The sequence below is a fragment of the Eptesicus fuscus genome, chromosome 20, assembly GCF_027574615.1.
Source record: "Eptesicus fuscus isolate TK198812 chromosome 20, DD_ASM_mEF_20220401, whole genome shotgun sequence".
Taxonomy (NCBI): Eukaryota; Metazoa; Chordata; class Mammalia; order Chiroptera; family Vespertilionidae; genus Eptesicus; species Eptesicus fuscus.
The window spans coordinates 48930478-48954627 of record NC_072492.1 but is presented as its reverse complement, the minus strand read 5'-3'; the positions used below and the strand labels follow the sequence as shown (position 1 = coordinate 48954627).

General features: G+C 60.9%; 1 protein-coding gene across 1 annotated transcript; it reads left to right on the top strand.

Annotated features, from left to right (window-relative positions):
* Positions 1-1121: 1121 nt before the first annotated feature.
* Positions 1122-23046, top strand: QRICH2 (glutamine rich 2). The gene is made up of 22 exons (XM_054708927.1): positions 1122-1511; positions 1679-1771; positions 3906-3965; positions 4340-4447; positions 8505-9425; positions 10905-11319; positions 11455-13161; positions 13944-14029; positions 15329-15426; positions 15835-15949; positions 16088-16342; positions 17259-17381; positions 17486-17560; positions 17708-17872; positions 17981-18102; positions 18612-18677; positions 18888-18989; positions 19591-19794; positions 20288-20432; positions 21011-21098; positions 21402-21530; positions 22847-23046. The coding sequence occupies exons 1-22, from the start codon at positions 1167-1169 to the stop codon at positions 23014-23016; spliced, it is 5592 nt and encodes a 1863-aa protein (XP_054564902.1). The 5' UTR covers positions 1122-1166; the 3' UTR covers positions 23017-23046.
* The last annotated feature ends 1104 nt before the right edge of the window (positions 23047-24150 follow it).

The following is a 24150-nucleotide window of genomic DNA, read 5'->3' as shown; positions in this document are numbered from 1 at the left end:
CTCCAGATGATGACTGGTGTCCAGTGCGGCTGGGCCCAGGGGCAGGGCGCCCCGGGACCCCTCAGAGGCGCTGCGAGCAGTGAGGGGGGCATGGCCAACCGTCCGGCTGCGGAAGCTGAGCGCTCCTGAGACTGCACACGATGCCGCCCCTGGCGGCCACGGTCTCGCTCCGGGAGCTGGCCGACCTGGCCATCGGCACTCCCGAGGTGGGTGCCGTCAACTTCAATGCGCTCCACACGCTCCTCGTGGCCCTGCTCAAGAACCTCAACATGCAGGACAACCGGGTGGACTTCCAGCCCCTGTCGCCGGAGCGGAGGCTCTCAGAGGCCCAGCGGGTCTCGCTCAGCACCCCGCGGGTCTCGCTCAGCACCCCGCAGGTCTCTGTGTCTAAGGAGAGGCGAAGGACCAGCGTGCCCAGGGTCCCGTCAGTGGTGCTGGAGAGCCAGGTGAAGGGCCTGGGCGGGCAGGTCCAGGACCTGGGCGGGCAGGTCCAGGACCTCGACCGGCAGCTGAGGACCATGGACAGCCAGATGCAGGGCATGCTGTCCCACATCCAGTACTTCACCGCTCTGGTCACCGGGATGGACCTGGAGACCCCGGAGTGGCTAGAAGACCAGGCGAAGGCCTTCGGCTTGGCCGAGGGGCTGGGTGCTGAGAGGACCTCGCTCATGCCCGAGAGGGGCGCTTTCATCACCGAGCCGGGTGTGTTCATCACCGAGGAGGGCACGTTCATCACCGAAGAGGGCGTGCCCATCACCGAGAGGGGCGTGCCCATCACCGAGAGGGGCGTGCCCATCACCGAGAGGGGCGTGCCCATCACCGAGAGGGGCGTGCCCATCACCGAGAGGGGCGTGTCCATAACCGAGAGGGGCATGCCCATCACCGAGAGGGGCGTGTCCATCACCGAGAGGGGCATGCCCATCACCGAGAGGGGCGTGTCCATCACCGAGAGGGGCGTGTCCATGACCGAGGAGGGCGTGCCCATCACCGAGAGGGGCGTGCCCATCACTGAGAGGGGCGTGCCCATCACCGAGAGGGGCGTGCCCATCACCGAGAAAGGCGCGCCCATCACTGAGAGGGGCGTGTCCATCACCGAGAGGGGCGTGTCCATCACCGAGAAAGGCGCGCCCATCACTGAGAGGGGCGTGTCCATCACCGAGAGGGGCATGCCCATCACCGAGAGGGGCATGCCCATCACCGAGAGGGGCGTGTCCATCACCGAGAAAGGCGTGCCCATCACCGAGAGGGGCGCGTCCATCACCGAGAGGGGCGTGCTTCCGAAGGCCAAGCACGTGCCGGGGATGGGCAAGGCGGTGCCCGAGATGGGCAAGGCGAAGCCGGAGACAGCAAAGCCTCTGCTGGGGATGGCCATGCCCATGCCGGGGCTGGTCTCGCCTGCTCTGGGGGTGGCACCGCCCACTCCAGGGATGGCCATGCCCGCGCCTGGGATGGCCAAGCTGATGCCCGAGAAGGCGCGGGGGTTAATGAAATTGTGGAAGGAAGGTCCCCAGGTGAGAGCATACCGGGCTCCTCCATTCCGCTCTCCAGCTCAGGCTGGAGCTGAACCCCAAAGGCGCTCATGACCGCCATCCCGTGGGGGGCGGGAGGAGGGCGGGGCGGGGCGGGGCGGGGCCAGGCCTCCTGCAGCCCCGCCCACGTGGCCCCACTCGCCTTGCAGGTCATGGAGATGCTCCAGAACGTCATGGAGGACGTGAAGATCCTGAAGGAAGCCCAGGAAAGGGCACAGGAGGCCCCAGAGTTCAGCCCGACGGTGAGGGCGGCGGCACCCCACCGCGTCGCTCGCCCGGTTTTCAGGGAGGCTCGCCCACTGCTCATCAGACACCCAAGGACCCCGAAGCCACCCAGAGGGAAGATGGTGTGGCTCAGTGGATAGAGCGCCGGCCCTCGGACTGGAGGGTCCCGGGTTCAGTTCCCGTCAAGGGCGGGTACCTCGGTGTCTCTCTCACATGGAGGTTCTCTCCCTCTCCCTTCCCCTCCGCGGGGGTAAACAAGGGGGTGGGAATTGAGAGACAAGCTCAGCTCCAGAAGAGGGGGTCAGGGATGGGGAGAGTTCTGGGGTCACCCCTTCCAAGGCTTCCACTGGGAGCGAGCTGCACGCGCAGGTCCTCCCTGCCTCCGCCCCGAGGCCTCCGGAGGGGACCGGGCTGACCTCGGACCCGCCCAAGGCGGACCAGGGCAGGGAGGGCTCAGAGGCGGCAGCCCGCCCAGCCTTGAGACACCCCGGCGGTGCTCATTTTTGTTGTGGGAAGCTTTGCTTTTTAAAAATAATATTTAATAATTTTTAAACATATATATTTTATTTTATTGATTACAGAGAGGAATGGAGAGAAACATCAATGATGAGAAAGTCATTGATTGGCTGCCTCCTGCACCCCCCACACCAGTAATCCAGACATGTGTGTGCCCTTGACCAGAATAGAACTGTGACCTCCTGGTTCCTAGGATGACGCTCAACCACCGACCCACGCTGGCTGGAAAGCTTTGCTTTTGTTTTTTGTTAATTCTCACCCCAGGATATTTTTCTATTGATTTTTTTTTTTTTTTTTTTTTTTTTTAGGGAGAGGGGAAGAAAATGGGAAAGACAGAGAAAAACATCAATGTGTTTGAGAAAAACACATCAATTGGTTGCCTCCTGCACAAGCCCCTACCAGGGCCAGGGCAGGGGAGGAGCCTACAACCCAGGCATGTGCCCTTGACCAGAATGGAACCGGGAACCCTTAGCTCCACAGGCCAGCGCTCTATCCACTGAGCCAAACCGGCCAGGACAAAAGCTTTGCTTTTGAAAGTGTGGTGTGTTTAAAAAAAAAAAAAAAAGTGGTGTGTTTATGGTTTTAGGGTTTTGGTGTTTAGAGAAAAGGCTTTTTATTTACTCTTAGATTCTTAGATGATGGAGGTTTGCAGAAATTACAAGTTTCAGCAATTTGCTTTTATTTATTTATTTAGAAGATTTTTTAAAATTGATTTCAGAGAGGGAGGGAGAGAAAGAAATATCAATGATGAGAGAGAATCACTGATTGGCTGCCAGCACAGCCAGGGGTGAACCTGAGAGGGGGCGGTGAAGGATGGAGAAGACAGACAAGAGAATAAAGTTGGGTCTGGGTGGGACACTGTCCTCTCTGCTGGAGAGACAGCCCATGGCCTGCAAGCCGAGTCTTTATTTATAGCCAGATTCCAGGAGGCAAAGTAAGGGCGTCGTCACAACGTTCTTGCGGGTTCGAATCCACTCCACTACATGCACCTGATCCAGCTTTGTTTACTTGCTGCACCTCCCGCAGCCCATATCACTCAGCCACGTGGGCCCACAGGTTCGGACCATAAGGTCAAGCTCACAACCATAGCCTTTGGCTGTAATTGTGCTGGGAGGGCTTTGCCCTCCAAGCTAGGACTTGCACGTGGCTTTCTCATTAGTCCGTGCCCTCTCATTAGTCCGAGGCTTGAACCTGTTCAAACGCTGTAGCTGCTCTCCACACCCTACTGGGGATCGAGCCCATAACCCAGGCATGTGCCCTTGATGGGGACCCAGCCTGGGACCCTTCAGTCCGCAGGCCAATGCTCGATCCACTGAGCCACACCAGGTAGGCGGGTGGCAATTTGCTTTCAAACAGCACAGCCACTACCCTCGCCCTTGGGAGGCAGTGTCTCCTCAGTGGTTTGTCGGAAGTGGGTCCCAGGCCCACAGGCTCCCATCCCAGCATTAGCATTGGCTCCTGGCACATGTGTCCCTACTCCCACCCGCCCCGCCCCACGTCCCGTTCTTGTTGGCTTACCCCCCGCTGCCCTCTGCTCCTCTGAGATCCACTCACCTCGCTCCTCTCCCCTGCGAGGATGTGGGGGGCGGGGCAGGAGCGCCTGCTTTGACCGCCACCTCTGCACTCTTCTTCCAGGAGCTCCTGCAGCGGGTTGAGGAAGTAGAGAAGATAGTCAGAAACCGGGAGGAATTCCTGGTAATGTCCGCCAGTTCTGCAAAGGGCCCCGGGAGGGGGTGGGGGAAGAGGGGTGCCGGCAGCCTGGCCCCGTGTCTCAGGCACCCCCAGACCCCCGCCCCGGATGTCTGTGTCCCTCCAAGCTGGGATGATGTGTACGCCCTCTGCCTCTCGGGCACTGCCCCTGGCCTGAAGGGGATCCTTTCCATGGCTCCCAGTGCTCCCTCCAGGCCCACAGGCCACAGGAAGCCAGCTGCCCAGGGCCCAGGGCCTTCTCCTTGGGGCCAGGGCTGCGGAAGGACCCACTGGCCCTGTGAGCTCGGCTCCGTCCCTGAGACCTGGGGGTCCAGCTGGGTGTGAGTGCGCAGGCGTGCCCATGTGGTCTGTGTCCTCAGGAACCCTTCAGCCGGAAGATGACTATGCTGCCCCCTGGAGAGGAAGTCACCATGGTCACCTGGGAGGAGCTGGAGCAGGCCATTACTGACGGCTGGAAGGCCTCACAGGTGGTGCCCACGTGGGCAGGGGCTGGGCAGCGGGCTTGGTGGGCTCCCCGCATCTCTCCCTTTTTATCTATGCATGCATGCATGCATGTATGTATGTATGTATGTATGTATGTATTTTTAGAGGGAAAGGGAGAGGGGTAAAGAGAAACATTGATGAGAGAGAAACATCATCAACTGGCTGCCTCCTATTGGGAACTGAGCCTGAAACCCAGGCATGTGCCCTGACTGGGAATTGAGCCCGAGACCTCTTGGCCCCCTGGGTCGATGCTCAGCCAACTGTGCCACACCGGCCAGGCTCTCCCTTTTTACCATCGCACAGTGTTCCATCATGCGGACGTTCATAACTTATTTCAGTCTCCTGTCACGGATATTCTAACTTTGCCCCCAATTTTATAACCAGGTGCCCCGTGTGGCATTCACACACGTGCACACCCCCCAGGGCTCATTCCCGGAGGTGGCAGTGCATGTGTGACTTGGCTGGCTTTGGGCCAGGTGCCTCGCGTGGTGTGGCTCCAGGTTAGGGCCCTGCCTGCAGCGTAGGGGAGAGGCGGGTTCGCACGGCCCCACCAGCACTGCCCCTGGGTGCCCGGGTCCTGGAGCGTGGCCAGCCGGCTGGATGGACAGTGGCACCTGGCTTACTTCTGCAGCATTTCCGGGCTTCTCCAGTCTGCCCTGAAATGCCCGGGTCCCTTCACGATTCGTGGACAAAGGTGGCAACCGCCCCTGGAAACGAAACCTCTTTAGGGGCCCCTTGCTGACGATGACTCTTACACTCAGGGAAACGCTCCCCGAGGAGTCTGTCTGTTCTGAGACGGCACGGGGTGACCAGCTCGTGTTCGAACCCCCAACCTCGCTTCCCTGAACAGAATGGGCATTTGCTAATGGCCTTCAGGGGCGAGGATCCGCTGTCTCCCCCCCCACCCCCCGTTTTTTTGTGTTTTTTTTTAATCCTCACTCGATGTTTTCCATTGATTCTAGAAAGAGAGGGATGGAGAGGGAGAGAGAGAGAAACGTTGATGTGAGAGAAACAACCCGTTGCTATGCATGGGCCCAAACTGGGGACCGAACCTGCAATCTGGGCATGTGCTCCGACCGGGAATCGAACCCGAGACTCTGACCACTGAGCGGCACCAGGCAGGGCTCAGCTGTCCTTTTGGTCTTGACATTTCTCTCCTCCTGGCTTTGTGCATCTGGGTTCCTCACAAAGGGTTCTACGGATGTGCAGACCCGGCAAGGCCAAGAGAGGGAACCCTTGGGCGCCACCAAGTGGCCATCTGGGGTGCAACAAATATTGACTGGGTACAAAAGACACCCTTCTAGTCCCAAGACTGTTTTCTGAATTCTGGGCCCACCTTTAGAGGAAAGCTCCATCAGAAAGCACTGGGAGAGGAGCCTGAAACAGAGGAGTGGCTTCCGCTTTAGCTACTTAAAAAATATATTTTTTAGATTTTTCAATGACAGTTGCCATGCAACATGAGTTTCAGGTGTACAACAGTGACCAGACATTTATATATCGCTGTTTAAAGTGCAAGCTGTTTGCCCTAGCCCAGTGGTCGGCAAACTCCTTAGTCAACAGAGACAAATATCAACAGTACAACGATTGAAATTTCTTTCGAGAGCCAAATTTTTTAAACTTAAACTTCTTCTAACGCCAGTTCTTCAAAATAGACTCGCCCAGGCCGTGGTATTTTGTGGAAGAGCCACACTCAAGGGGCCAAAGAGCCGCATGTGGCTCGCGAGCCGCAGTTTGCTGACCACGGCCCTAGCCGGTTTGGCTCAGTGGATAGAACGTCGGCCTGCGGACCGAAGGGTCCCGGGTTCAATTCCCGTCAAGGGCATGTCCCTTGGGTTGCAGGCTCCGCCCGGCCCAGGCCCTGGTCGGGGCTCCTGCAGGAGGCAACCGATCGGTGTGTTTCTCTCACATCCGTATTTCTCTCTGTGTCTCCCTCTCTCTTCCACTCTCTCGAAAAACCACTGGAAAAATATCCTCCGATGAGGATTAACCAGAAAAGAAAAAGAAAAGGTGCAGGCTGTTTTACCACTGCCGCGTGCTTCGAGCGAGCCGGACCGACGAGTAAGCATCCACGGGAGCCCCGAGGCAGGCCCACGCCTCCCGGAGCTCAGAGAGTGTGGGTGCTCTGAGAGTTGCTCAGAGTCCTGAATGGCTCCAGGAGCAAATGAGAATCAACAGAAATGCTAAGATTTTGAGAAGCCAGAGGCTAAGTTCAGGTGACAGGCCGGCCACAGCCGGGCAGTCTCACTGTGCCCAGGTGAGGAAACGCCACACACCGGGCACCGGCTTTTCTTGCATTGCACCTGGTGGGTCCCTTCCACATACGTGTGCGATGGGGATTTCAAAACTAGGCATTTTTAAGGTCAGTTATGGGTCTTGGCAGGTGGGTGGTGACTACTATTCTTTTTTAAAATATATTTTTATTGATTTCAGAGAGACGGGGGAGAGGGAAACATCAGTGATGAGAGAGAACCATTGATCAGCCTGAGACCTGGGCATGGGCCCTGACCGGGAATCCAACCGGTGACCTCTTGGTTCTTGGGTCAACGCTCAAATCGCTGAGCCACACCCAGCTGGGCATCTTTTAATTTTTTTAGTTGATTTGAGAGAGAGAGAGGAAGGTATTGATTAGTTGTTCCACCCATTCATGCACTCATTGGTTGCTTCCTGCATGTGCCCTGGCTGGGAATCGAACCTGAAACCTTGGGGTATTGGGACTACGCTTCAACCAACTGAGCCACCCAGCCAGGACAGATTTTAAATTTAATAAATTACTCTGCCCTGGCTGGTGTGGTTCAGTGGATAGAGTGTCGGCCGGCGGACTATAGGGTCCCGAGTTCGATTCCAGTCAAGGGCACAGGCCTGGGTTGTGGGCTTGATCCCTGGTGGAGGGTGTGTAGGAGGCAGCCAATCAATGATTCTCTCTCATCATTGATGTTTCTATATCTCTCTCCCTCTTCCTTCCTTTCTGGAGTCAATAAAAATATACTTTAAAAATTCTATATAATAAAAGGCTAATATGCAAATTGTCCCCTCAACTGGGAGTTTGACCAGGGGGCAGGGCTGGCTGGCCAACTGCCTGCGGCCCCTCCCCTAGGCCAGCCCAGCCTGATAGGCCCCAATCGGGGCACGCCGGCTGGACCCCACCCGTGCACGAATTCGTGCACCAGGCCTGTAGTAAATAAATAAATTACTCATGCTCTTTTTCTTAAAAATATATATTTTCATTGATTTCAGAGAGGAAGGGAGGAGAGAAAGATGGAAACATCAATGATGAGAGAGAATCATTGATTGGCTTCCTCCTGCATGCCTCCTACTAGGGATCAAGCCTGCAACCCGGGCATGTGCCCTTAACCGGGACCCTTCAGTCTGCAGGCCAACACTCTATCCACTGAGCCACACCGGCTAGGGCATACTCATGCGCTTTATTTGTAGCTTCTGCGAGAGTTAGCATGGATCACTTGTATTTTTCAGGGAACCCCTGTCTTTTTTAAACCTAGGTATGTGTCCTGACCGGGAATCAAACCAGAGACCTTTCAGCGCACTGGACAATGCTCCAACCCACTGAGTCACACTGGCCAGAGCTCCCCTGTCTTTTATAAGGAACGTTAGATATTGTGACGTCATCTGCAACTGTACAGATTCTCAACAATCTGGAGACCTTATCCTTTAAGAGCGTCAAATTCTAAAAAGAAAAAAAAAAGAACGTCAAATTCTGCCCTGGCTGGTGTGGCTCAGTTTGTCAGAGTGTCCTCAGGGGTTCGAGTCCTGGTCAGGGCGCCCATGGGAGGGGAGGCAACCAATTGATGTTTCTCTCTCTTTTCCTCTCTCTCTCTCAAATCAATAAACATATCCACATACCCTCGGGTGAGGATTTAAAAAAAAGTGTCAAATTCTCTTGGTGTCCAGCTTAGTTTTGGGGCCCAGAGGGTCTTCTCTCAAGGGCCTTAAGCTATCCTACTCAGATACCCCAGATTCCCTCCCCTCCAAGCCTTACGCTATTTTTACTGGTGGTCTCTGCTTTCTTTCCTCCTCTTCGACCAGGGCATAGAGACAACGCCAGCGATTCTTAAGCGCAAAGGGAAAACTCCCGTGTCACGTGAACTGAGTGCAAGTACAACCTCCATTGGGTACCCAAGTGCCGACCAGGCTCTGGACTCCGCTGGTGGCTTTGGCCCAGATCAGACCCTGCTGGGACCCGGCGGACCAAGACACCCCTCTGAAGGGTTTCTTGACAGAGAACCACACCACCCAAGGGTCCGTGATGAAGCCGGGCTGGCAAAAGCCCATCACCCCCCGATGCCCCAATTCAGAGCTGAAGCTGATCATCACAGGCCTAGAGAGCGGCCCAGCTCAGCACGTATGAGAAGAGATGAACGAGACGCACACCCTGGCCCAGTTCCACAGGACTTACCCAGAGACCGGCATCATCTCATCCCCCCGGATGCTCGTGGGGGGATGCCCCCCAGCCCGAGTCAAGTCATGTACGCAAGGCCAGACCAACTTGGGCCAGGGCCACCTGGCCTGGATCAGCTTGAGTTTCAACCTCCTAGCGTTTACCCATATGGCCTACCCTTCAGCACGGGCCAGCTGGGTATGATGCCACCTGGACTGGATGAACAGGGATTGGTACTACCTGGCATGGGTCAGCAGGATGTGGTGCCACTTTGGGTACCCGGCATGGGTCAGCAAGGACTGGAACTACCTAGTACAGCACAGCCTATTATGATTCCACCGAGTACACAACAGTACGGTGTGAGATTTCCTGGCCCAGACCAACGTGCCATGGAGCGGCCTGCAATGGAGGAGAGTGGTGTGAGACCCGTTGGCATAGATCAGCGTGGATTTCCAATATATGGCATGGATCAACAAGCAATGGTTCCACCTTTTAAAGATCAGCAAGGCTTTGTACAGCCCGGTTCGGAATCACCTGGCTTCATACCACCTGGCATACCGCAGTACGATGTGCTCCCACCCGGTGCAATTCGGCCTGGCTTGGTCCCACTTGGAATGGACCAGCCTGGTTTGGTCCCACCTGGTGCAGGGCAGCCTGGTTTGGTCCCATCTGGAGTTGATCAGCGTGGTTTGGTTCCACCTGGTGCAGGTCAGCCTGGTTTAGTTCCATCTGGAGTTGATCAGCGTGGTTTGGTCCCACCTGGTGCAGGTCAGCCTGGTTTAGTCCCACCTGGTGCAGGTCAGCCTGGTTTAGTCCCACCTGGTGCAGGTCAGCCTGGTTTAGTCCCACCTGGTGCAGGTCAGCCTGGTTTAGTCCCACCTGGTGCAGGTCAGCCTGGTTTGGTCCCACCTGGTGCAGGTCAGCCTGGTTTAGTCCCACCTGGTGCAGGTCAGCCTGGTTTAGTCCCACCTGGTGCAGGTCAGCCTGGTTTAGTCCCACCTGGTGCAGGTCAGCCTGGTTTGGTCCCACCTGGTGCAGGTCAGCCTGGTTTAGTCCGACCTCGTGCAGGTCAGCCTGGTTTAGTCCCACCTGGTGCAGGTCAGCCTGGTTTGGTCCCACCTGGTGCAGGTCAGCCTGGTTTGGTCCCACCTGGTGCAGGTCAGCCTGGTTTAGTCCCACCTGGTGCAGGTCAGCCTGGTTTGGTCCCACCTGGTGCAGGTCAGCCTGGTTTGGTCCCACCTGGTGCAGGTCAGCCTGGTTTGGTCCCAGCTGGTGCAGATCAGCCTGGTTTGGTCCCACCTGGTGCAGGCCAGCCTGGTTTGGTCCCACCTGGTGCAGTTCAGCCTGGTTTGGTCCCAGCTGGTGCAGGCCAGCCTGGTTTAGTCCAACCAGGTGCAGGTCAGCCTGGTTTAGTCCCACCTGGTGCAGGTCAGCCTGGTTTAGTCCCACCTGGTGCAGGTCAGCCTGGTTTGGTTTCACCTGGTGCAGGTCAGCCTGGTTTAGTCCCACCTGGTGCAGTTCAGCCTGGTTTGGTTCCACCTGGTGCAGGTCAGCCTGGTTTGGTCCAACCTGGTGCAGTTCAGCCTGGTTTGGTTCCACCTGGTGCAGGTCAGCCTGGTTTAGTCCCACCTGATGCAGTTCAGCCTGGTTTGGTTCCCTCTGGTGCAGGTCAGCCTGGCTTAGTCCAACCTGGTGCAGGTCAGCCTGGTTTGGTTCCACCTGGTGCAGGCCAACCTGGTTTGGTCCCACCTGGTGCAGGTCAGCCTGGTTTGGTCCCACCTGGTGCAGGCCAGCCTGGTTTGGTCCCACCTGGTGCAGGTCAGCCTGGTTTGGTCCCACCTGGTGCAGGTCAGCCTGGTTTGGTCCCACCTGGTGCAGGTCAGCCTGGTTTGGTCGCACCTGGTGCAGGTCAGCCTGGTTTAGTCCCACCTGGTGCAGGTCAGCCTGGTTTGGTCCCACCTGGTGCAGGTCAGCCTGGTGCAGGCCAGCCTGGTTTAGTCCCACCTGGTGCAGGTCAGCCTGGTTTAGTCCCACCTGGTGCAGGTCAGCCTGGTTTGGTCCCACCTGGTGCAGGCCAGCCTGGTTTGGTCCCACCTGGTGCAGGTCAGCCTGGTTTGGTCCCACCTGGTGCAGGTCAGCCTGGTTTGGTCCCACCTGGTGCAGGCCAGCCTGGTTTGGTCCCACCTGGTGCAGGTCAGCCTGGTTTGGTCCCACCTGGTGCAGGTCAGCCTGGTTTGGTCCCACCTGGTGCAGGTCAGCCTGGTTTGGTCCCACCTGGTGCAGGCCAGCCTGGTTTGGTCCCACCTGGTGCAGGCCAGCCTGGTTTGGTCCCACCTGGTGCAGGGCAGCCTGGTTTTTTCCCACCTGGTGCAGGTCCGCCTGGTTTTTTCCCACCTGGTGCAGGTCAGCCTGGTTTTTTCCCACCTGGTGCAGGTCAGCCTGGTTTAGTCCCACCTGGTGCAGGTCAGCCTGGTTTAGTCCAACCTGGTGCAGGTCAGCCTCGTTTTTTCCCACCTGGTGCAGGTCAGCCTGGTTTAGTTCCACCTGGTGCAGGTCAGCCTGGTTTAGTTCCACCTGGTGCAGGTCAGCCTGGTGCAGGTCAGCCTGGTTTGGTCCCACCTGGTGCAGGTCAGCCTGGTTTGATCCAACCTGGAGTTGATCAGCGTGGTTTGGTACAGACTGGTAAATATCCACCCGGTTTTGTACAGCCAGGTGCATATCCATATGGTTTGGCTCAACCATATGTTTTGGCTCAACCACGTGGTTTGGTCCAGCCTGGTGCATATCCACATGGTTTCATGCAGCCTGGTGTGGCAGGTCAGCCTGGTTTGATCCAACCTGGTGCAGGTCAACGTGGTTTAGTCCAACCTGGTGCAGGTCAACCTGGTTTAGTCCAACCTGGTACAGGTCAACCTGGTACAGGTCAACCTGGTGCAGGTCAACCTGGTACAGGTCAACCTGGTGCAGGTCAACCTGGTACAGGTCAACCTGGTACAGGTCAGCCTGATTTTGTCCAACCTGAAATGGACCAGTATGGTTTAGTCCAACCCGGTGCAGATCAGCCTGGTTTGGTCCAACCTGGAATGGATCAGTATGGTTTGGTCCAACCTGGAATGGATCAGCGTGATTCAGTCCAACTTGGTGCAGGTCAACCTGGTTTGGTCCAACCTGGAATGGACCAGTATGGTTTGGTCCAACCTGGAATGGATCAGCGTGGTTCAGTCCAACTTGATGCAGGTCAACCTGGTTTGGTCCAACCTGGAGTTGATCAGCGTGACTTGGTACAGCCAGGTGCGTATCCACCTGGTTTTGTACAGCCAGGGGCATATCCACCTGGTTTTGTACAGCCAGGGGCATATCCACCTGGTTTTGTACAGCCAGGGGCGTATCCACCTGGTTTGGTTCAACCTGGTGCCTACCCACCACGTGATTGGATGCAGGCTAGGGTCTATCCTCGCGCCTTGGTCCAGCCCAGTGCATATCCACGTGGTTTAATGCAGCCGGATATTGCTCAGCCAGGTGTAGTCCCACCCGGTGCAGCTCAGGTAGTGGAACCTGGAGTAGATCAGCATGGTTTGAGGCAGCCTGATGCTGATCACCAAGGCTTGGTACCACCAGGCGCTGAGCCTCGTGGCTTTCCACGCCGATATCAGCATGGCGTGGCACCTCCTGGCAGAGATCAACATGGCCAGGTATCACCACGCCTCTCCAGGCAAGGTTGGATGTCGCCTGGTATGGACCAAGAGGGTTTGGCACCCACAGACACTTATCCACGAGCCATAGACCAGCGTGGTCCAATACCGTTCATCACAGGCGTGGTATCCGCACGTCCAGATCAGCAGCCTTGGTTACCACCTGACCTAGATCAGCGTGGCCTGATGGATGCGGGTGCAGACCAGCGTGACCGTGAATCCTTTATCCAAGACTCACGTGGGCTCCTGTATCCTGGCCCTTATAGCCCAAGGTACCCAGGTGTCGATCAACATGTCCAAGTTCATTTGGATCCACACCAACGCAGGGCTTATACTCAGACCACCACGAGCCCAGATGTCCCCTGGGCTCGGAGTCTGGACTCCGTTAACGTATCCAGGCAAGTCTCACGAGAAGCGAGTTTTATTGAGCCTAAGAAACACGATTCGCTGGAAAAAGTGGCTCCTAGCTTCCCCATCGCCGTGGAGACCTTCCGCCTGATGGGAGAGCTCATCGGCCTCTACTCGGAGCTCAAGGAGAACATGAAGACCCTGGACGTGCAGAAAGCCGGCGAGAGCGACTTGGAGAAGATCCAGTACCTGCTCGCCCTCATGGGTGGGTGCCACTTGCGTGGAGAGACCACGGCTGATTTCATCCTTTTCCCCACCTGGCCTCACCTCCTGGCCGCCGGTCTTCTGCCCGAACCCCCGAGAACAGAATGTCTGTTTTTAGCCATTCTGGGCTCTCCCTCCAGCGGGGGTGGGGAACCTTTTCCTGCCGAGGGCCATTTGGCTCTCTATAACGTCACCCGTGGGCCATACAAAACCGTCAACTTAAACATCAATTACGTGCAAACATTTAACTAACTCGCCTCTAATGCCTTGGCAGGGCCAGACCCAATGATTTCTCAGGCCTTGTGTGGCCCGCGGGCCGGACGTTCCCCACCCCTGTCCCGGAGCCTTTGGGGTCCGAGAGGTGGACCTAAACCATTGGCGTGAAGGCGCCTCAGGAGAGGAGTGAGGCAGGGGCATGCCTCTGTCGGGCTCTCTGGAGAGCAGCTAGGGAAATGTTGGGCAAGGGAAACCGGCAGCATCGGCTGGGGCTCGGAGGTTGAAGAATCAAACGTAGCCTTTGTCCATTCACAGCTCTGGGTCCAGAGATTAATGAAGATTTTGGAGTTGGGTGGAAAGTATGGGCCAGTGGTCCCAAAGCCCTATGGGATGTTAAGCCTTCGGTGGATTTTTTTATGGGCTGCGGACACTCCTGTCTCCTTTCTTCCCCTCCCCTCCCCCAGTCCTGTGTTCTCTGGGTTAGCTTCACTGCGGGGGGGCTGGAAGTGGGGATTAGATGCCCACTGGGGCTGGAAGCCTCCGGCCCTGAGCGCCCCTTTCCCGCAGTCCAAAAGACCATCCCGCCAGACCTGCAGGAGCAGCTGAAGTCCATCAAGACCCTGACCAAAGAGGTTCGGCAGGAGAAAGCCAAGGTGAGTGAGGGCTGAGGGCGGGGCTGAGGGCGGGCCTGCCGCCTGGCCTTGGCGCCAGCGACACCCGCCCCCCCGCCATCTGCGTGTTGATGGACCGCAGTCCTGTCACCGCGGGTGGAACTGCTATCTCGCTGCCTCCTACACGCCCATCAGGTGGGAAATGCGGCTCAGACCTTGCCGGGTCCTTTCCTGATGGGAAACCTGCCCCCGGAGCTGGGGGCTGCAGCCGAGCCATCTCTCTGGCGCGGCCCTTTCCAGCGAAGGCCAGCAGCCACGGGGCAGCCGGGGGCCCGGTGTGCGGGGCTGTGGGGGCCAGTGGTCAGGGCCAGGGCTACTGGGTCTCCAGTTGTCATCTGCTTGTTTGTTTTTTGTCTCACCCGAGGATATTTTCCCATTGATTTCTAGAGAGAGTGGAAGGGAGAGGGAGAAACATCGATGTGAGAGACACACCGATTGGTTGCCTCCCACACTCGCCCCAACTGAAGCCGGGAACTGAGGTACATGCCCTTGACGGGAATTGAACCTGCACCCTTCAGCCCGACGCTCTATCCACTGAGCCAAACCAACTAGGGCTTTAGCTGTCTTTTTTTTTTTTTTTTTAATATATATGTATATATGCAATGCTCATTAGAGGATATTTTTTCCATTGATTTTTAGAGAGAGTGGAAGGGAGAGGGAGAGACAGAGAGAGTAGCATCAATGTGAGAGACATATCGATTGGTTGCCTCCCACATGTGCCCCAACCTGAGCCAGGGATTGAGCCTGCAACCGAGGTACATGCCCTTGACTGGAATCAAACCCGGAACCCTTCAGTCTGCAGGCCGCCGCTCTATCCACTGAGCAACACCGGCCAGGGCTTTAATTGTCTTCTTACTGAAGATTGTCTATAAATTCAGTTATGGGCAACCTTTTGAGCTTGGTGTGTCAAACTTCGCCAAAAAACTGAGCATAACTCGGGTAGTGTGTCACTTTGAGGAAAAAACATTATTTCGGAAATGTTTCATCCTCGGCATGCGGCCGCCTCAGCGGCCGCGTGTCATCAAAAATGGCTACGCGTGTCAGTGCTGACACGCGTGTCACAGGTTCGCCATCACTGGTCTACATCATGGGATGGAGGGAGGGAGGTCAGGAAGGGAGGAAGGAAGGGAGGGAGGGAGGGAGGGAAAGGGAGAGAAGGAGGGAGGGAGGGCAGGAAGGAACCTTGGCTTTTGTCAGCAGGTTGGATTAGGGTCAGGGACCGCAGCACCTGCAGGGAGCAGGGCCCGGCCTGCTGACCCGCCTCTCCCATTGGCTTTGTAGCTGGACAAGATACAGAGGTTCCTGGAGGGCGAAGGGTTTCCAGAAATGGGGAAGGAGGTGGCCGCTGGCCCGCTGGGCCTGCAGCTGGGTCTCCTCAGGTAAGGGGGGCGGCGGGCAGGCTTTGTTGGCCCACACCCTGTCTCTGACCTGGGGCGTCTGCTCTCCTGGGTGCCCACATCTCGTTCAAGTTGCTGGTGGGAGTTTCCCACGTTCCTGACTTGGAAGCACTACCTTCAGCACCAGGACTTGGAAGCACTACCTCCACACGCCCCCCCCCCCCGGCCCCCCGCAAAAACCTCCTTCGACTCTGTCCCCAGTTGGAGCTGGAAGGGAGTGCTCGCTAGGGTCCCTCTCTGCAGGCCAGGCCTCGCCTGCCACAGCGCACCGGGCACCCCCTCTGGCCCGGCCTGGTCCATCCCCCTCCATCCCTGACATCCCTGATGGCCGTGCTCAGCACTGGGGCCGGGCCGGGCTGGCGGTGAGCCGGGCCGTCCGTTGTGCCGCAGGGTCAGCGTGCACGACATCGAGAAGGAGCTGTCCGACCTGAGGGAGAGCCAGGAGCAGGGCAAGGTCAACATGGAGCACTCCGTCTCCGAGGCCTCCCTTTACCTGCAGGACCAGGTGAGGAGGCCACGCTCTCAGCGCAGGGACCAGCCCTTCTCAGAACTGGCTGCCCCCCTCCATTCCTCCTGTGTGTGGGGGGGGGAGGGGGCCGGGCCTCGCTCACGCCCTTGCGCCTGCCTTCTCGCCTGCACCCAGTTGGACAAGCTCAGGACCATCATCGAGAACATGCTGGCCTCGTCGTCCACGCTGCTGACCATGAGCATGACCCCGCAGAAGGCCTCGGTCAGCTTGTCACCTGGCCAGATTGACCCCAAGGCCACCTGCCCGGCCTGCAGCCTGGACCTGAGCCACCAGGTCAGCACGCTGGTGCAGCGCTACGAGCAGCTGCAGCACATGGTCACCAGCCTGGCTGCCTCGCGGCCCTCCAAGAAAGCCAAGCTGCAGAGACAGGTGACCGCGGCCCCGGGGGCAGCCGCCTGTGGCACGGGGAGCGGCTGACAGGGTCCCCCAGCTTAGTTTTCCAGGAGGGAGCCCACAAAAGCCCCGTTCCTTCCACAGGGTGCGGCGAGGAGTGCTGGGGAGGCGGGGCCGTGGGCTGGGAAGGCACAGCGGGCTGTGGGTGGAGCAGGGCCCCCCACGAGCTGGGGCGGGGGCACTGGCACAGCTTCAGGAAGCACCCCCTCTCCCTCCCAGGCCCCTTCCCACTTCCCTCCGAAGGGCAGGCTTGCTGGTGGGTGCGGACCGCCCGAGGCCCTGCATCCTGCCTCTTGGGTCCTGGGGTCTGCTTCAGCCCAGGGCAGGCGGGGGGCTGTAGCCCACACGCTGACTCTCGGGGGCCGCTCACCTCTCTGAGCCTCGATCACCTCTGCTGATCACCCCCACTGGCCGACCAGGTCCCCCGAGGAGGCAGGGCTGAGGCTCCTGTCCCCTGGCGGGGGGGGGAGGGCGTCACAGAGACCGCGTAGGGAGCCTCCCACTGTCCGAGGGACATGGTGGAGACAACCAACGGGTTGGAGGTTGGCCGATAAGCTGGGTGATGTTGGTTGTTTTGTTTTTAATATATTTGTATTGATGTATTGATTTCAGAGGAAGGGAGAGGGAGAGAGAAATAGAAACATCAATGATGAGAGAGAATCACTGATCGGCTGCCTCCTGCACGCCCCCCACTGGGAATCAGGCCCGCAACCTGGCATGTGCCCTGACTGGGAATCGAACTGTGACCTCCTAGTTCATAGGTCAATGATCAACCACTGAGCCACACCGGCTGGGCTGGGTGATGTTTTAAGGGTCAACTTATCGGGGGCAAGAGGACGGCCCTGGGGAGCCCCAGCCGCCTCAGTGAGCGGCCCTGGTCCCTCCGCCGCAGGACGAGGAGCTGCTGGGCCACGTGCAGAGCGCCATCCTGCAGGTGCAGGGCGACTGTGAGAAGCTCAACCTCATCACCGGCAACCTCATCGAGGACCATCGGCAGAAGCAGAAGGACATCGACGTGAGCGCTGTGGGGGTGGGGCGGGGCGGAGCGGGGGCTCGGCAGGACCCCAGCCACCCCTGCCCTTCCGCTCCTTGCTCCTCACGCTCCCTTCTGCCTCCCAGGTGCTGTACCAGGGTCTGGAGAAGCTGGAGAAGGAGAAGGCCAACAGGGGGCACCTGGAGATGGAGATGGAAGTGGTAAGGGCCAGGCCGAGGGCCCTCCTGCCTGGGAGGCCAGGAGCGCAGGGAGCCGGGGGGAGGATGTAGGCTCAGCGTCAGGGTGACCGCTCAGGGGGCCCGCCGCGGCCCTCTCCCATCGGGCGGCCTCCTCCTCTCTCCGGGCAGAAGGCCGACAAGAGCGCCCTGGAGGCCAAGGTGAGCCGCATGCAGTTTGACGCCACCACGGAGCAGCTGAACCACATGATGCAGGAGCTGGTGGCCAAGATGAGCGGGCAGGAGCGGGACTGGCAGAAGATGCTGGACCGGCTCCTGACCGAGATGGACAGCAAGGTGAGGGCGGCGAGGCCCCAGGGCCCCGGGACTTGGGCAAGGCCGCCTTCTCCGGCCCGCAGAGCCCCACCTGCCGTCTGAGGGCTCACCTGGTCCCCCCGCCCGCAGCTGGACCGCCTGGAGCTGGACCCCGTGAAGCAGCTGCTGGAGGATCGGTGGAAGTCCTTGCGGCAGCAGCTCAAGGAGCGCTCCCCGCTCTACCAGGCGGACGAGGCGGCCGGCATGCGGCGGTGAGCTGGGCGGGGCTGGGAGGGAGGCCGGGGGCCCTGCATGACCAGCTCCCACCAGCAGCGACTGCCCCACAGCAGGAGGGACGGTGTTTGGGGGCTGAGGCCACCCCGTAGGACAGTGGAGAAGGAGGGGATGAGGCTGAGACTCTGGGGCCATGGGAGGGAGTCCCCAGTCCCCAGAGGTGAGAGCAGGCCAGGGGGACCTGGCCCGTGGCCGCCTGACCCGCAGCATTTCCATGACTGACCGCCAGGGGGCCCCCGAGGCTTACACAGAGCACCCCTCAGGGACACGTGGGTTAGGACAGGTGGGTGCTGGATCCGCACCAAGAGGGGGCATGTCTGGGAGCGGCTGAGTCTGGGGAGCAGGGACAGGACGGGCCTCCAGGCCGGGACCTGCGGGGTAAGCCGAGCTTCCAGCCTGCCTGGAGGCGGGCTCTCCACGATCCACTCCCCACCCTGGCGTGTCCCCACCTTGGCGTGTCCCCACCCTCGCATGTCCCGCCCCACAGGCAGCTCCTGGCACATTTCCACTGCCTGTCCTGTGACCGTCCCCTGGAGACAGCTGTGACTGGACAGTGAGTGCCCACACCTGGCCAGCCCCCCCCTGCCCGCCTCCGTGTCCTCCCTCCCTCGTGGGCCCACTCCTGTCTGCCTGGCCTGCTGCCCCCTGGTCCTCGCCCCACCCCCAGGGGAGGGCTCCGGGGCAGGAGGCCCGTGGGGAGGGGACGGGGGAGGGGACCATGGGATTTCTCACGCTCGACCCTCCCTTCCTCTGCGCCACCCAGGGTCCTCCCCACCACGCCCGTGGGGCCCAGCCTGCCCGGGCACCGCTCCACCCGCCCCTACACCGTCTTTGAGCTGGAGCAGGTCCGGCAGCAGAGCCGCAAGTACGCCGGGAACAACAGCGATGCGGGCCCCCCTCACCAGGGACGCCTGAGCTGCCACCAGCTCTCCCAGGGCAGGAATGGGGCTGGCAGAGGAGGCAGGACCAGAAACACCTGCCTTCGGAGTCCCGGGGGACCTGGCCAAGGCTGCCGGCCACCTCCCTCCTCACCCGTTCCCAGACCCTCCGGTGCCTCAGCCGTGGCGTGGCGGGGCAGGGGGCCCAGCACCCCTCAGCGAGCGGTCGCTCAGGGCCCGCTCTGGAGCTCGTGCCCCCTCCCTGCACCTTCCCACCTCCTGAGGATGGGGCTCAGTGGAGAGGGGGGCTTTCCAACTGCTTAGGAGCCTGGGGGTGTGCGGTGTGCGGGGCCAGGCACCGCCCCCCGGCTGGCGGGAGGAGCTGGGCTTCTCTCCGTGCGGCTCTCCGCACCGCCCTCCTCAGCAAACCTGCCCCGCAAGCCTGGCCGCGGTCGGTGGGGCTGTGGAAAGGGCTCCCGCCCACCCGGGTCCCGCTGAGCTGGGGGTAAAGAGGTGGCGTGGACTCCGGCCTGTGCACGGGGTCCGGCCTGTGCGGCCGCCCACCCTCCTTCCCGCCCACACCCGCAGCCTCAAGCTGGGCAGCTCCGCCTTCCCGCGGGCCGACCTGGCGTCGATGGAGCGGAGCGTGGGGCGGCTGCGCACCATGCACTCCAAGATGCTGATGGACATCGAGAAGGTGCAGATCCACTACGGGGGCTCGGTCAAGGCCAGCAGCCAGATGATCCACGAGCTGCTGCAGGCCCAGTGCCTGGGCTCCCCCTGCTGCAAGCGGTAGGACGCGGGCGGCAGACTGAGCGCCGCCTGGGCACGCCTCAGCCCCCGCCGGGAAAGCCGAGGAGGGAGGGCGTGTGAGTGAGTGTGAGTGTGTATGTGAGTGTGTGTATGTGTGAGTGTATGTGTGTGAGTGTGTGTGTGAGTGTGTGTGTGTGTGAATGTGTGTGTGTGTGTGTGCATGAGTGTGAGTGTGAGAGTGTGTGTGTGTGTGAGAGAGTGTGTGAGTGTGAGTGCATGAGTGTGAGTGTGTGAATGAGTGTGTGTGTGAGAGTGAGTGTGTGTGTGTGTGTATGTGTGAGTGTGTGAGTGTGTGTATGTGTGTGAGTGTGTAGGTGTGTGTGTGTGAGTGTCCTCAGGATGGCTGGCCAGGAGGCTGCTCTGCTCACTCACCTGCCTGGCTGCCCCTTGCTCCTGACCTGGCCGCAGAGACCCCTGAAGCAGCCCCCCCCCCCACCCGTCACCCCGTTCCCACTCGGCGTCTTCCTCACAGGGTGTCGGAGATGTCCGACTACAGCTTCGCCACGGTGTCGCGGCACTGCGGGGGCAGCCACACCCTCACCTACCCCTACCGCCGCACCCGCCTGCAGCACCTGCAGCAGGGGCTGTTCCCCGAGGACATCCAGATCGCCAGGAAGGTGGGGCGGGGCCCGAGCGGGGGAGGAGGGCCCCATGGCCCCGGGTCGGTCCTCTGGAAACTCACCGAAGTCACTTCACCCGCCCTTGGCCTGGAGGCAGTTTCTTTTCTTTGTGTGTTTTTCAAAAAAATATATATTTTATTGATTTCAGAGAGGACGGGAGAGGGAGAAACATCAATGATGAGAGAGAATCATCCATCGGCTGCCTCCTACACGCCCCCCACTGGGGATCGAGCCCACAACCCGACCATGTGCCCTGACCGGAATCGAACCCGGGACCCTTCAGTCCGCAGGCCCGTGCTCTATCCACTGAGCCACACCAGCCAGGGCGAGGCAGTTTCTTAGACCCTGTTAACGCCTCGGGTTCTTATCCTCGGCCCGAGGCCTCCAGCCGGGGCCCTGAGAACCGGAGCACCGCCCCCTCCCCCCCCATCTGCCCGGAGCCCCCCGGGGCCCCCGAGGGCTGAGCTCGCTGGGTGCTGGCGTCGGGAGGACCGCGGTGCCCAGGCCGCGTGGAGACAGGGCCAGAGGGAAGCCGCCGCGCCTCCTGGTGATGCCCCCGCCCCCCGCCTCCACAGCACCACGAAGTGGACATCTTGGGCCTGGACGGACATATTTACAAGGGACGGATGGACACGAGGCTGCCCGGCATCCCGAACAAAGACAGTGAGTGTCCGGGGGCCCAGCCGCCTGTCGCTCCGCCGCGGCCCCCAGGACTGCGCAGCCCCCGGGAGGCCAGGCGCTTGGGCCCGGCCCCTGGCTCCTCCTCCGCCTCCGTCTCCGAACGCCCCGTCCCAAGCCCGGCCCGTGTGCAGGCGCAGACAGCGGTCCGGTCTCCGCTGGGAGCCAGACGCCGGCCTGTCTCTCGGGCTGGCTGCGCCCAGCGGCCCCGCAGCCCCTCCCCGGCCCCGGTCCCCACGGAGCCCTGTGGGTGCCTGAGAAGGGACCTTTCTCTCCACTGTCCCCCAGGCGCCGGGAACAACAAGCACAAGATCAAGCCGTCCCGGTCCCACACGCACCGGCAGCCGGCCCTCGGCGACAGCAGCCAGCTGCCCTTGCGGCCTCAGAGCGCCCACATGGCGGCTGGCAGCATCTCAGGTAGCTTCCCTCTGGGTGGAGTCCTCCCGCGGCCTGGGCTCTGCCCGCCACCCCTTTCCTGCCGATGGCTGGGAGAGGCCCCATTTCCCCGGGAGAGGCGGGGCCGGGAGCTGAGGGCTGGGGGACCCCAGTCCGTGGGGCGCATGCTGCCTTGAAGGCCCCATTTCACAGAAGAGGAGCCGGACAGGGTCGCAGCCCAAGACTCTGGCTCCAGGCCAAGCCCGCCCCCCGCCCACACGTGCTCACAGGCTGTGGCGGCCCCGCAGCCCGGGGCCACGCGGCCCCAAGGACCCCTCCTCTGCTCCTGCCTACGAGGCCCTCCTCCTTGCCCCCCCCCACCCCCGCAGAAGGGTCCTGAGAAATCTCCACTGTCCACCTGGAAGTGGGGGGGCTGAGGGCCTCCCCAGTGAGGCCACACGGGGGGGGGGAGGGGCGGGCCAGGGAGGGCGCCGGCCTGGAGCCAGGAGCAGGTCACGCCCAAGCACCTCCAGGCCTGTTTCCTGTCAGTGATGGGGCGCTGGGCTTGGGGCGCTGGGCTCGTGCCGCTGGGTGGGGCCCGCAGACCGGCACTTGCAGAAGCTGGAGGTCAGGGCCCGGGCCTGGGGGCCGCGACGCCTCTGCAGGCCCAGCTCGGGGAGCGGCCGGAGGAGGTGAAGCAGCTGCCGGTGGTCAGGCACCTGGCCTGCAGGGAGGGCCGCTCAGCTCCCGGCCAGCCCGGGGGAGGGCGCTTTACACGTGGGAACAATTGAGTCCTCGGGCCAGCGTTAGGGGAGGGGCCGCTGCTAGCCTCACCTGCACTGAGGCCCCAGGCCCCAGGCCCCAGGCCCGCAGCTAGGAAGCGGCAGCGCTGGATGCCCAGCCCAGGCTCCGGCCCCAGGTACGAGGCTGCGAGAGGGGGCTCAGAGGTGGACAGAGCGCGGTTTGTGGCTGTTTTCTTGGGGGCACTGCACTCCCTTCTCCCTGGCACCCCACTGTCTACGACAAGGGCACTTGAAATGTCATGGGAGCAGGAGGGAGGAAGGGGAGTCCTCGGACACGCCTGCTCACGTGTGATTATGGCCTAAACAGCCCCGTTCACGAGGAATCTTGACCAAAGGAGGGGGGGCGGGGATCTTGGCCCGGTGGAGGCTGGTGTGGTTTCCACTCAGCGATGATAAAGGAGCTTTGCTTCGGGGCTCCTGTAAGGACTGCACCCCGGCCCAGGGCAGGGCCCTCTCCAGCATGTCCCCTCTGCAGCCTGGCCAGCAGGGGACTGCGGGGCCGCTGGGGGCCCTGGGGAGCGAGGCAGAGCCCCCTCAAACCCTCCTGTCTTGCAGCTACTTCTCGGCAGCACACAGACAGACCCGTCTCCTCGGAGGGGCGCCTCTCCCAGCCGAACGTGGCCCACCTGCCCAGCCCCAGCGAGATGGCCATGCACATGGACGTGCCTCCCGGGGAGGGCATGGAGGAGCCCACCCGGGGGCCCAGGACCCCCACTGCTCGCTGAGCAGAGCTATAAATAAATGTTTTGGAAGAAGCTGGCTTCCCTGTCCTGGCTCGGGGTGCAGGTAGAAGGAGGGGCCCGGGGCCCCGGCGGCACCTCTGGGAGAGGGTGTCTGGCTTGTAGTGTGAGAATTAGGCCAGGGCCCCCCAGACGGAGCCGTCCGAGGGGGCGGGCCGGGCTGGAGGGGCCGCCCGGGCTGGAGGGGCCGCCGCCTTCCCTGCCATGGCCTGCCTTCCTGTCGGGTGTGCAGTGTCTGGAAGCAAGCTGTACCTTGGAGCAAAGGTGAGGGTGGCAGCTGCCCGCTGCTCCCCTGCCGAGGCTCAGGGCAGTGCCCAGCTCCTGGCACAGAGCCCGGAGCACTGCCCCCAGCCGCCTGGCAGGTTTCTGCCGGAGGGCCTGCTTCCCCGTGGGGCTGGGCCGTTCTCATCCCTTCTCCTCCCAACCCCGGGAGAGAGAAAGGGGGTCCGGAGGCCTGCCCGTCCTGCCCCCGCCCTTAAAGCTCCTTTGCTCTTCTCCGCTCGCCCCAACAGGCAGAGGGCTCAGTGCCGAGTCCTCGAGCTGAAGATCTGGGCGGGTGGGAGGGGACAGGAGCAGGCTGGGTGCAGCAACTCCACAGGACAAGGCCCCGGCCCGTCACCCCAGGGACCAGGCAGAGCCGCCCCACCCCAAGGACTCTCAAGTCACTGAAGCAGTTCTGTGCCTCAGGTCTGTTCTCACTGGCTCCCTCCTCAAAGGTGGGGATCCCCCACCCCCAGTCCCTCTCCCACCACCCATGGGAAAGCGACCCGGGGCAAGAGGCCCGCTTTAGGGTGTGAGAGGCGGGGTGACAGCCTCACCGGAGAGTGTGGCAGGAAACGGCCCAGAAAGGGGTTCCCCCAGTCCCCACCCCTGTGGGCAAGGAGGGCGGGGCTGGCGGTGTCACGGGAAAGGCAGGTGCTCCCCCTCCGAGGGGCTCCCCCTCCTTCCCCATCTGCGGGGACGCCACTCATCTCTCAGTAATGATGGACACTCGGGCTCGATGGCGCGAGGGGCAGTCCGGCGGGCACCCCGCCAGCACCCTGCCCCGCAGGCAGGTGAGCCAGGCCCGCCCTCTGCTCCTGCTGGGGCTCCTGTTTCTCTCCAGCCTGGAAGGGAGGG

Coding starts and splice junctions, on each gene's coding strand:
- QRICH2 (XM_054708927.1), top strand. CDS start 1,167: ATGCCCATCACCGAGAGGGGCATGCCCATCACCGAGAGGGGCGTGTCC. Junction 20,433..21,010: donor ACATCCAGATCGCCAGGAAG/GTGGGGCGGGGC, acceptor CCGCCTCCACAG/CACCACGAAGTGGACATCTT. Junction 21,099..21,401: donor CGGCATCCCGAACAAAGACA/GTGAGTGTCCGG, acceptor ACTGTCCCCCAG/GCGCCGGGAACAACAAGCAC.